This window comes from Setaria italica, chromosome IX, assembly GCF_000263155.2.
Source record: "Setaria italica strain Yugu1 chromosome IX, Setaria_italica_v2.0, whole genome shotgun sequence".
NCBI classification, from domain to species: domain Eukaryota; kingdom Viridiplantae; phylum Streptophyta; class Magnoliopsida; order Poales; family Poaceae; genus Setaria; species Setaria italica.
In genome coordinates, this window is record NC_028458.1 from 10,230,095 (window position 1) to 10,241,273 (window position 11,179).

At 43.2% G+C, this 11,179-nt stretch overlaps 1 protein-coding gene across 3 annotated transcripts; it reads left to right on the plus strand.

Moving 5' to 3' along the window:
• The first annotated feature begins 237 nt into the window (after positions 1–237).
• On the plus strand, positions 238–9,132 carry LOC101780119 (serine/threonine-protein phosphatase BSL2 homolog). Of its 3 annotated transcripts, XM_004982257.3 has the most exons (21): positions 711–1,113; positions 2,050–2,110; positions 2,263–2,341; positions 2,674–2,753; positions 2,830–2,924; positions 3,023–3,122; positions 3,460–3,529; positions 4,147–4,248; positions 4,333–4,414; positions 4,942–5,121; positions 5,377–5,650; positions 5,753–5,993; positions 6,136–6,306; positions 6,820–7,058; positions 7,217–7,301; positions 7,396–7,494; positions 7,579–7,778; positions 7,862–7,937; positions 8,024–8,159; positions 8,239–8,375; positions 8,467–9,132. In XM_004982257.3, the coding sequence occupies exons 1-21, from the start codon at positions 711–713 to the stop codon at positions 8,551–8,553; spliced, it is 2,997 nt and encodes a 998-aa protein (XP_004982314.1). In that variant the 3' UTR covers positions 8,554–9,132. The 3 variants fall into 3 exon arrangements, with proteins under 3 accessions (XP_014660032.1, XP_004982314.1, XP_014660033.1); XM_014804546.2 differs by having other exon boundaries at positions 238–1,113; positions 7,396–7,778; XM_014804547.2 differs by lacking the exon at positions 711–1,113 and adding an exon at positions 1,173–1,355 and having other exon boundaries at positions 7,396–7,778.
• Positions 9,133–11,179: the final 2,047 nt, after the last annotated feature.

Below are 11,179 nucleotides of genomic sequence, written 5' to 3' on the forward strand. Positions count from 1 at the left end.
CTCACCCGTGGCAGTCGGAACGGTACACCAAATCCGCGCAACGCCACACAGCGCTGCTTGCGTGACCACGTACTCGCGTTATCCGACAGCAACGGCAGCACGACGCCCACGCCGGGCTCCATTTCAAAAAAGGGGCGAAGCGCGGGGGGCGGAACGGTAAAACCGCCACCCAAGCAAAACCAAAAAAGAACGTTGCTAAATTTCCTTTTCCCATTTCCACTCTCCTTCTCTCTCTTCCACCTCGTCCTCCCGTCCCCTTCCTCCCGTCGCGGCCCGTCTCCTCCACTCCAACCAAGCTAGGCCAACGCGAGAGGCCGTCCCCCCACACCCCTCCCAGATTTGCAGCTCGCCCCCCGCGAATCCCCCGAATTCCCCCACCCCCTCGCCACGCCGCGCGCTGCCCGCGGCCTCCGGAGCGGAGCGGCCACCCCCTCCACCCTCCACCGCAATTCCCGAGGCGGGGGAGCCTTCCTGCCTTGGCGCTCGCTCCTCGCCTGGCTCTCTCTCCCTCGTGATCGGCGCCGCGGGCGAGGCGGAGCGGAACGCGGGCGAATCGCGCTGCCCGGTGCGCGGGGGGGAATCTAGGGTTCCGGCGATGCCGGCCGCGTCGTAGGGCGGGGGTCCCTGCCTGCGTCGCCGGCGCGTTCCCGAGATCTCGGGGCCTCCGAACCCTAGCGTGGGCCGGGGAGGCCGCTAGCTGCTACTGAGGCATGGACGTGGACTCACGCATGACGACGGAGTCCGACTCCGACTCTGACGCGGCGGCCGCGGCCGCCAGCGCCGGAGGCTCGGGGTCAGGGAGCGAGACTTCGTCGTCGTCCGCGCCGTCGACGCCCGGGACACCCGGGACGCCCGCGGCGGCCCCGAATCCGGCGGCTGTCGGGGCGGCGGGGCCGAGGCCGGCGCCCGGGTACACGGTGGTGAACGCGGTGATCGAGAAGAAGGAGGACGGACCAGGGTGCCGCTGCGGGCACACGCTCACGGCGGTACCGGCCGTCGGGGAGGAGGGCACACCAGGGTACATCGGACCGAGGCTGATCCTGTTCGGCGGGGCCACAGCACTCGAGGGGAACTCTGCCACGCCGCCCTCTTCTGCCGGGAGCGCGGGGATCCGTATGCCTCTATCTTATGGCTTTTGCTTTCTGATGATTTTAGAATATTAATACACCTTCTCTCGTGGTAGGGTCGTTCCCATGTGTGGAATTCCGATTAGTGGCTGTTCTGGGCCGGATTTTGGGATGCAATGTAATTTGAGCAGAGCAGTTTAGGTTCTGGTTTATGAAGTTCGGAATTTCATTTTTGAGATGGAATTACAGGCTAATAGTGATTTAACGAAAATCATTGTTGTATTGTGGGTAAGATCATTCTGAATGCTAATTTCTAGTGGCACTTGAAAGTTTGAATATGGTTCGATTCTTATTCAGGACGGAATTATAAAGTCATCATGCTAGTTTAGATGCTAATTCGACTAGGTAGGAATGTATTAAAGCCTTTCTGAGGAATTGAGTTGAATTTCAGCAGCAAAAAGAGTGAATTCAGGTGCTGTTGGGTTGTTTGCTATGTCAAATGTTGCTTGTTGAGCAAAAATTTGCAATGCTGTTTTACTTAAAAGGTTAAAATGAGCATTACACCTGATAGTTTTCTTCCATCTTTCTATTTGCTAAAAGTTGTTGGATACCTGTAGGTTATGATGATTGGTTCTCTTCAAGGAACATTTGCTCCTTCTTGGAGCCAAATTGGGTGTTATCCAGGGTGCAATTTATCATTTTTATGCCTGTTCTAGGCTTCTAGTACAATAGGGTGGGCAAATTAGTAGGTGTAGAGAACTGTTTCATGACCGGCAGTGGTCAGAAATTTAAAGGCTTATTTGTTCTTTGGGTTACCAATTAGAAACTGTCTGAAATGTACAAAAGGAATTTAGTTGCTTGGATGTTTAAATTATACTTAAAAATGAAAAAGTAAAGGATATCTGCTGCTGGTGTAGAATGCTAATTTTGTTTCCCAGCCAAATTATAAAGGTGGGCTCCTCACTGATATCTCCCATTCCAGGTCTTGCTGGCGCGACAGCAGACGTCCATTGTTACGACGTGTCATCGAACAAGTGGAGCAGGTAAAATATTCCTTATTGATTTTGACCTTTTTCTGCAACTAGTAATTAGTGCGCTATTTCGGTTGTTTGTTGTTTAGGGTAGTATGGAATTATATTGCCAGTATTCGGAAATCTTCAAATAGTTCTAACTATGACATGACTGTGTGTGTTAGGCTTACCCCACTTGGAGAGCCTCCTTCACCAAGAGCTGCACATGTGGCAACTGCGGTTGGAACCATGGTGGTCATTCAGGTATTATTTTCCTTGTACTACTAGTTGCATTATTTTTCTGACTAGGCTGGTGTCGAATTTGTTGTTCGTTACAAAAAATTTCTAGTACCTATTATTCTAACTAAATATTGTCCTTTTTGCAGTATAAATGTTTGTCATATTTTTTAGACTTGCGCTCACCTTATTACCACACCAATCAGATCTCCAAGAAACTCCAGTTGAAGTAGCCACTAGCCAGTAGTTGATTCTTGATACACCTAGTAAACTACAGTACTAGATTGCTAGAGACTCCCTTTATTTTCATGAGGGTGGAGCGGAAATTTCATCTGAGTTATATTCTTCTTATGATTCAGGGTGGAATTGGCCCTGCCGGTTTGTCTGCAGAGGATCTTCATGTCCTAGACCTTACACAACAACGACCACGATGGCACAGGTAATCAACATTCTTGAATGACCTGAGTTTATAATTGCATTTCTTTTACGTTGCTAAGGTTGTTACGCTTACGCAGAGTGGTGGTTCAAGGACCTGGTCCAGGTCCACGATATGGTCATGTGATGGCCTTGGTTGGGCAGAGATTTTTGTTGACTATTGGTGGAAATGACGGTAATGCACAGCTCTTTTAGACATCTGTAAAGTTTCAAATAACGATTTCCTGCACACCCTTAATGGTGTCAATACTGGAACTATTTTCACGTCTTTAGGGAAGCGACCTCTGGCGGATGTATGGGCCCTTGATACTGCGGCTAAGCCATATGAATGGAGGAAACTTGAACCAGAAGGTGAAGGACCACCTCCATGCATGTAAGTATGCCAACAGGAATATGAACTTAAATTGAGTAAAGAATAGTTTATTACTCATCGACCTAAAACTTTATAATATTTCCATGGAAATAAATTATAATGCATTGGACCATCTCATGCCATGTTGCTTTATAAGTTCTCTATGAGAATATCTGCAAGTTGATCTGCTATTTATTTTGTATGGCACAGGGTAGCATGCTGTGGCAGTGTTAGCCCACCATGTTGGCAATCAATTTCTTGTGATCTGACCTCTGCATGAGTTCGCATTCTTTCAGTGTTTTTACTGTAAATAGTTTGTTTGATGTTGTTCTCTATTTTCCTGTGCGGTGCTGTTCAGGTACGCCACTGCAAGTGCACGCTCTGATGGTCTTCTCTTACTTTGCGGTGGGAGAGATGCAAATAGTGTGGTAAGTAATTGATATTTACCAAACCTTTTCCAGAGAAAAAAATAGTATCACTGCTTACTAACTAATTAGCGTCACTGCTTCTTAAAGTAAGACCTGCCAAGTTTTTGTTCTCGTAACATTTAGAAGCACACCATCCCGATAAGGTTCCATACATCCTTTTGTGGAAAAATTAGAGCAGTTCCCAAGGAGATTTTATTTTAATTTATAAACATCTAAAATCTAAAGTTGGAATTTTCTTTGAAACAGTAGCTACAGAAAGCAGATACATCAAATGGAAAATGAACAAAGTTTTACTTGTCCGCCTGAATTAAGAGGAAACTGACTACTATATATGACACTTAGTTATCCTGTAATAAGGTGACAAGTAGCATCCTTTTCTGTGACTGTAGAAAAGTTGTGTTGTGGAGATGTCTATTTGCTTGAATTGAAAAAAATGTAGGAGAAGAGTTCTATAGTACGTATGCAACAATGATTATGTTCTCTACACTAATCATTACACCAAGTTCTATAACCTAGACATAGCAGGGGTATTTGTCAAATGTCACGATTGGTTTTTCTCGTTCATTTGGTACTAAGCACTATTTTCTATTCTTATGTGTGTTTTGCAAAATTTCCAGCCCCTATCAAGTGCATATGGTCTTGCAAAACATAGAGATGGGCGCTGGGAGTGGGCAATTGCCCCTGGTGTTTCCCCATCACCCAGATACCAACATGCAGCTGTAAGCTATATTGCTCAGTCTCAGTAATTTTGTTAATTCCCCACTGTGGTCCTCGTGTAATGATTGCTATTTGCTATTCATTAGGTTTTTGTCAATGCGCGTCTTCATGTGTCGGGAGGTGCTCTTGGAGGTGGGCGGATGGTGGAAGACTCTTCGAGTGTTGCAGGTTGCGGTTTTAAAACCTTGAAGTGACTCACATTTTTTGTATCAAGTTGTGAAGTACCTTTTGCAAAATGTCCCATGCTGCCATCATTGACAGAAACGGCCATTGTATGGTTTCACCCATTCCAATCTCAACCAAGTATCATTCACTGCCATCAGTTTACTTTCTTTTCAAACATATCCAAATAGACTTGTTTATCTCCTGTTGTGAGTTTCATTTATCCATTTCTGATAAAATATCTGTACTGTATATGTACCTGAATATCCTAAATGCTCTAGTTACTTTTAACATTTCATTCATAAACCACTTGCTGATGATATCTATATGATGTCCTGTATTCTTTTTCGTTACCTATGATGGCATGCTGATACAATCTGGTTCCTATTCCTTTGCTAGCATTTGAATTGTGTCGCCTTGTTTATATATGCATCCACATTGGAACTAGAGCAGTTTAACTACTTACTATGGCAACTTATTGTTGACACTAGTCTTTTCTTTCTTATAAGTTTGTGCTATTGAACTTGTTTCAGTACTGGACACTGCTGCTGGAGTCTGGTGCGACACAAAGTCAGTTGTTACAACTCCCAGAACAGGAAGATATAGTGCAGATGCGGCAGGCGGTGATGCTGCTGTTGAGCTTACACGACGGTGCAGGCACGCAGCAGCTGCTGTTAATGATCTAATATTCATTTATGGGGGTTTACGGGGAGGTAAGATGACTGGGTTAGTTTTCCATGTTTCATGTCTGACATCAAGTGTCATTAATGCCACAGATTTTGCTGGGGTGACCATTGTTGTTGTCACTTCACGTATATAGTTGAAAACAGATTATTGTAATGATCACATTTATAATGATTTCTCATTTTGAGTAGTAATGGCCACATTTATAATATTTCTAGCATTGCATGATTTGGTTTGATGCACTATTGCTTATCGGTTGCTAACTCATAGAGTTGGTATTGTAGGTGTACTTCTCGATGATCTTCTTGTGGCTGAGGATCTTGCTGCTGCTGAAACAACAAATGCTGCTAATCATGCCGCAGCGAGTGCAGCAGCCACAAACTTGCAAGCAGGACGAGCACCTGGAAGGTATGCGTACAATGATGAACGAACAAGACAAACAGCTACGGAATCAGGTCCTGATGGAGCTGTAGTTCTTGGGACTCCAGTTGCACCTCCTGTAAATGGAGACATGTATACTGATATCAGCCCTGAGAATGCTGTGTTGCAGGGACAGAGGTACATAGACTACTTTTTATGTTATTGTGCTGTTTCGTGAGCAAATTAATACTATTTTTTGTAATAGCTATTTCATTCTGATGAGTTTAAAACCCTTCGCAGGAGATTAAACAAAGGTGTGGATTATTTAGTTGAAGCATCAGCAGCAGAGGCTGAGGCAATCAGTGCGACATTAGCTGCTGTGAAGGCCAGGCAGGTTAATGGTGAGGTGGAACAGTTGCCTGACAAGGAGCAGTCTCCAGACTCAACATCAAGCAGCAAACATTCAAGCCTCATCAAACCAGACATTGTTCTTTCTAACAACATGGCAGCTCCACCTGGAGTTCGGTTGCATCATAGAGCTGTGAGTAGCATACATGTTGTGTTTTTATTCCCATTTATGTTTTCATTTGGCAATTTGATGCTAATGCTTGTCTCTACTTGTTATTACCATCCTAGCAGAAGTTATTTGCATGATTGCATTACACTTTGTTTTTACCTTGCAGGTTGTGGTGGCTGCTGAAACTGGAGGTGCCTTAGGTGGCATGGTCAGACAGCTATCGATTGACCAATTTGAAAATGAAGGAAGAAGGGTGAGCTATGGCACCCCGGAGAATGCAACTGCCGCAAGGAAGCTACTAGATAGACAGATGTCTATTAATAGTGTTCCTAAAAAGGTACTTTCACCTTGTCATTAATATAATATATGTTCACATAGTAGTGATTGTTGAGGTACTCCCTCCATCTATATTTATAAGGCATGGCATGACTTGGCACGGTCTTCCAAATAACAGTTTGACCATTCATTTATCTTATATTATATTATTTATGATTATAAACTTAGAATCATTATAGAGTATATTTGATTATGAATCCAACCATATAAAGTTTACATTATAAAAAATAAAAAATTAATAGTCAAATTATTGGTCAAAGATTGCAAAGTTTGAATCTTGATATGCGTGTGCACCTTATAAATAAAAATGGAGGGAGTAAATAAGAAATGTATTTTGGCTTTCTGCATGATAAATAAATGATTAGAAGCCTAGCTGATCAACTGCTCTGATACTCGTAGCGGTATCTAATGAGTTAGAATTTCCAATGCCCATTAGGTGTTGAGGTAGATGAAAGCTGCCAGTTACTTAAACACTTGTCGCGTTTTTTATGTATCTGCTGCTATATCTATCTAGGTAATTGCATCTCTGTTGAAACCTCGTGGCTGGAAGCCCCCTGTCCGAAGGCAATTCTTCTTGGACTGCAATGAAATTGCAGACCTATGTGACAGTGCTGAGAGAATATTTTCAAGCGAACCAAGCGTTTTGCAGCTTAAAGCTCCTGTTAAGATATTTGGTGATTTGCATGGACAATTTGGAGACCTAATGAGGTTATTCGATGAATACGGTGCTCCTTCGACTGCAGGAGACATCGCGTAAGTCTTTCTTTCCTTTGAGAATGAAAATAAGTCACTTATGCATCTTTAACAATTAATTCTTGTGTTTTATTTATATGCCAAAATGACTGAATTCTAGATGGAGATTTTTCTTCTTTTCATGCCTTCAGCTCATTTTTCATTTTCTTGACATGCAGTTACATTGATTATCTCTTCTTGGGAGATTATGTAGATCGTGGCCAGCATAGTTTAGAAACTATCACCCTTCTTCTTGCATTGAAGGTATCATACTATGTACTTACCTTCAAACTATCTAGACTTGTTTTGATGCAGTAATTTGGTTAAGGTATAATATTCAAACTACTGCTTATTTCAGGTTGAATATCCTCAAAATGTACATTTGATTCGTGGGAACCATGAAGCTGCAGATATCAATGCTTTGTTTGGTTTCCGAATAGAGTGTATAGAAAGAATGGTAACTAACTTTTTGCACTGCACCCAACTGCACTTAACAAAATTGCCTAGTTTTCTCACGTTGATATTCATTGATCAAAAACAGGGCGAGAGAGATGGTATCTGGACATGGCATCGAATGAATAGGCTATTCAATTGGCTTCCTTTGGCTGCGCTTATAGAAAAGAAAATAATCTGTATGCATGGTGGCATTGGTCGGTCAATCAACCATGTTGAGCAGATTGAGAATCTTCAAAGGCCAATTACGATGGAAGCTGGCTCGGTTGTCCTTATGGATCTTCTATGGTTAGCATTTTCAGCGTCTCCTCCAGCTCACCCTTTCATAATGGCTATTTATTCCAGTCCATGATCTTGTTCTGATTTTACAGGTCTGATCCAACAGAGAACGACAGTGTTGAAGGGCTGAGACCCAATGCCCGGGGCCCTGGTCTTGTTACATTTGGGGTTGGTGCTTTTCAGTCCATCTGTTGTCTGTCTTTTATCCTTTCAGCCCCTTAGATTTTCTTGTGATAACATTTTGGTGTTACCAGCCTGATCGTGTTATGGAGTTCTGCAACAACAATGACCTTCAGTTAATTGTGCGAGCACATGAGTGTGTGATGGATGGCTTTGAGCGCTTTGCTCAAGGCCACCTGATCACTCTTTTCTCCGCGACAAATTATTGCGGTGAGAATCTGTCTTATGACGATCTGCTTTGAATCTACTGGCTCAATATACAATTTGTTGACATGAATGCACACCACAGGTACTGCAAATAATGCCGGTGCGATCTTGGTTTTGGGTAGAGATCTTGTGGTTGTCCCAAAACTAATTCACCCTTTGCCCCCTGCAATTACATCACCTGAGGCATCACCGGATCATATTGAGGACACATGGATGCAGGTAAACACTAATAGCCAAGTTATTCCCTCTGCTGAACTCTTTGGTGCTTCCATCCACCTCTTAACACCTTGACCCGTGAAACGAAATTCAGGAGCTGAATGCTAACAGACCACCAACTCCGACCAGGGGCCGTCCCCAAGCAGTAGCTAATGACCGAGGCTCTCTTGCCTGGATATAGTAGATTCGCCACACATTGGTTGGTATGATCCATATGAAGCCCTCAGCAGGATCTTGCTGTTTTCACTTGTGTTCGGGAGAGAGGCTGGTCCAAAGCCATACCGAAAGATTATGTACAGGGAGCTGAGCGGACTATAAGCTGGTAGAAGGGAGCTTGATCTTGGACAGCGCTCTCCATTTCATTTGACCGAACACAAGTAGCAGTGCATATAGAAATTCATCTGAAGATCCTCAGAGGCTTCACTTGTATATACTCAGCTGGGTGGATAGGGCGCGGCGGTGTATGGTGTGTTTTTTTGCATCCAATTGGAATGGCAAAAGGAAATAGTGTTATTGTACTAGGTATTCTTTCCTCTCTCTCATTCTCCGGGCCTAGAATTTTCCTCATGTTGCAAAGTGTTTTTGAGTTGCCACAGGGATTTGCCTGGCGGGGTCGCTGTCCAGTTGTCGTGTATAATAGCCCTCCCAACCTCAATGTAATTTCATGCTGATGTGTACAATTTTGTGTTTAAAGTTTTGGGTGGCGAAAGGAGTTTACGGTTTGATTTATTAGAGGTAAAAGAGCTGTTATTTGCCATCATTGGTGCACGATGTCCCTTCACTGAAATCATTTCTGCCTGCTGCTAACAAAGGTGGCTTACTCTTTATGTCCTGACATGGTAGTTGCTACGCTTCATGAGGCCGCGTGGTTGTGGATCTCATATCGTATTCAAAGCCGTTCGTATAGCTCCGGTCCAGAGCGCCGTGGAAGCATCATCCCTGGACTACGGGTAACTGAATGTAGCCGGGATAGCGATTTTGATGCTAGACTTCGACAAACAATGAACATCATCCCTGGCCTACGGGTCATTGAACGAGGACAAGGTCGAGCAGCATGAAAGCTTTTGAGGGCCACCAGCAGACTGTTTCTAGTGCAAAGGGAAGGGGCTCTGCTTAATGCGTTAATGAAGAGGGGCATCTGTTCTTTTAGATCATGATTTACACCATATTCAGATCGCCTTATTTGGATCATCACGAACGGCGTGCTCAGTGAACTATTCAGTCCCTGAATTATTCCCAGATGTGCGTTTTCCGTTTGCTAATAAAATGTAAATGTTTATTAACTTGAAGTAATGTCATTTAGGATGCAAATAACCTACCTTAGTTACTTGTATCCCTCGCTCAGAACTCAGATTTAAGAACCAGAATAAACTCATACGTTCAAGTTAATTAGCTTGTATTGACCATATATAGAAGTATAAAACTGTATATGTTAGATATTATACACCCCCTCCGTTCCAAATTGTAGCTATGCACTTAGATATAGTATATGTTTAGAAATGCCAAAATGACCTACAATTTGGAACGGAGGGAGTAGTAAAGTGGTGCAACACCTTTGTTTTAAGATCTAGCTTAATTTGTCCCAGCAAAGCGAAAGGTAGTGTAATACAGAATGTATGGAGCAAGTTCACGTAAAGCCTATTCTGCTCAAAAAAAAGTTAGATTGACCTAGGAGGAGCTAGGCGATTTTTCATTAAGAAAAAGAAATAGACATCCAAATTTAAATTCAAGCTAGAAGGAACTTAGGTGGTTACTGGTTAGAGTGCACAACCACACCTTCCACGCTAAACAGTTGAGCTAGGCTCACTTCCTAAACCTATTCTGCTCAGAATGAGAGGATCCACGAAGATGCAAAACTAACTAGCTATCAGTTTATACTTTATAGTGAAAGTTTTAATTAAATATTTTGTACCACTGGATTGCTATCGGCCGGGGCGCACTCTACCCTTAAACTAAGTTCTCCAAATTTAGAATCTGCTTTGGACGAACTCATTCGTCCGAGGTTCCTTTGGATTGTTCACGCGCTCCAGATGTCTGCCATTGCGAAGCCAGACTGGCAGCCGTTTCAAGTGGCTAATAATCTGAATCGTGCATCACCATTTCGTGAGTGCTGCCCTCACTAACATTTGGGATCAGGCATGACAATCGTTCAGCTCTTCTGAATGAGTAAAACTGAAACTAATCACCACAAACTTGTGAGGTGAGAGAATCAAAATTCTATGATGAACTGATGTTAGTGCCTATATAAACACTCCTTTACCTTCAGCCTTCTCCGTATGCGCGATATCGATAGCTGTAGCTTGACAATTGGTTGCGTGGGATATTGGAGATAAACAGAGAACAACGGTGTCAACACCAAGGACGCGCCCTCATCCAACTGGTTCCACCAAAATCCGAGAAGAATTTAATGTTGGGCTAGCAACATGTTAGTTGCCCCGTCTTTTAGACCCGGGACAGTTTTTCTGATTGCAACCTTAACTCTCATTGTTCATGCAAATTGAGATGGTCTTGCAATGGTGGTCGATTAATTGACACAGGTCTACGAAAATATTCTCGTGTTTAAACATTAATAGACACGCTAGACATGGAAAAGAGAGGCAAATACAAGAGAACCAAGCTTAGAGGGTACCGAGCAGGTATTAGACAGTTAGACATACAGCCAAATTGTCTTAATAAAAAAGAATAAACATAACCCAAAATGGGACTACGCTGATTATTCTTTTCTCTATCCTTAAAACACTAATAACATAAGGTGCTACCAAAGGCTCCAGCAATTGTCAGCAGGCAAGATACAAGCTTCATACATC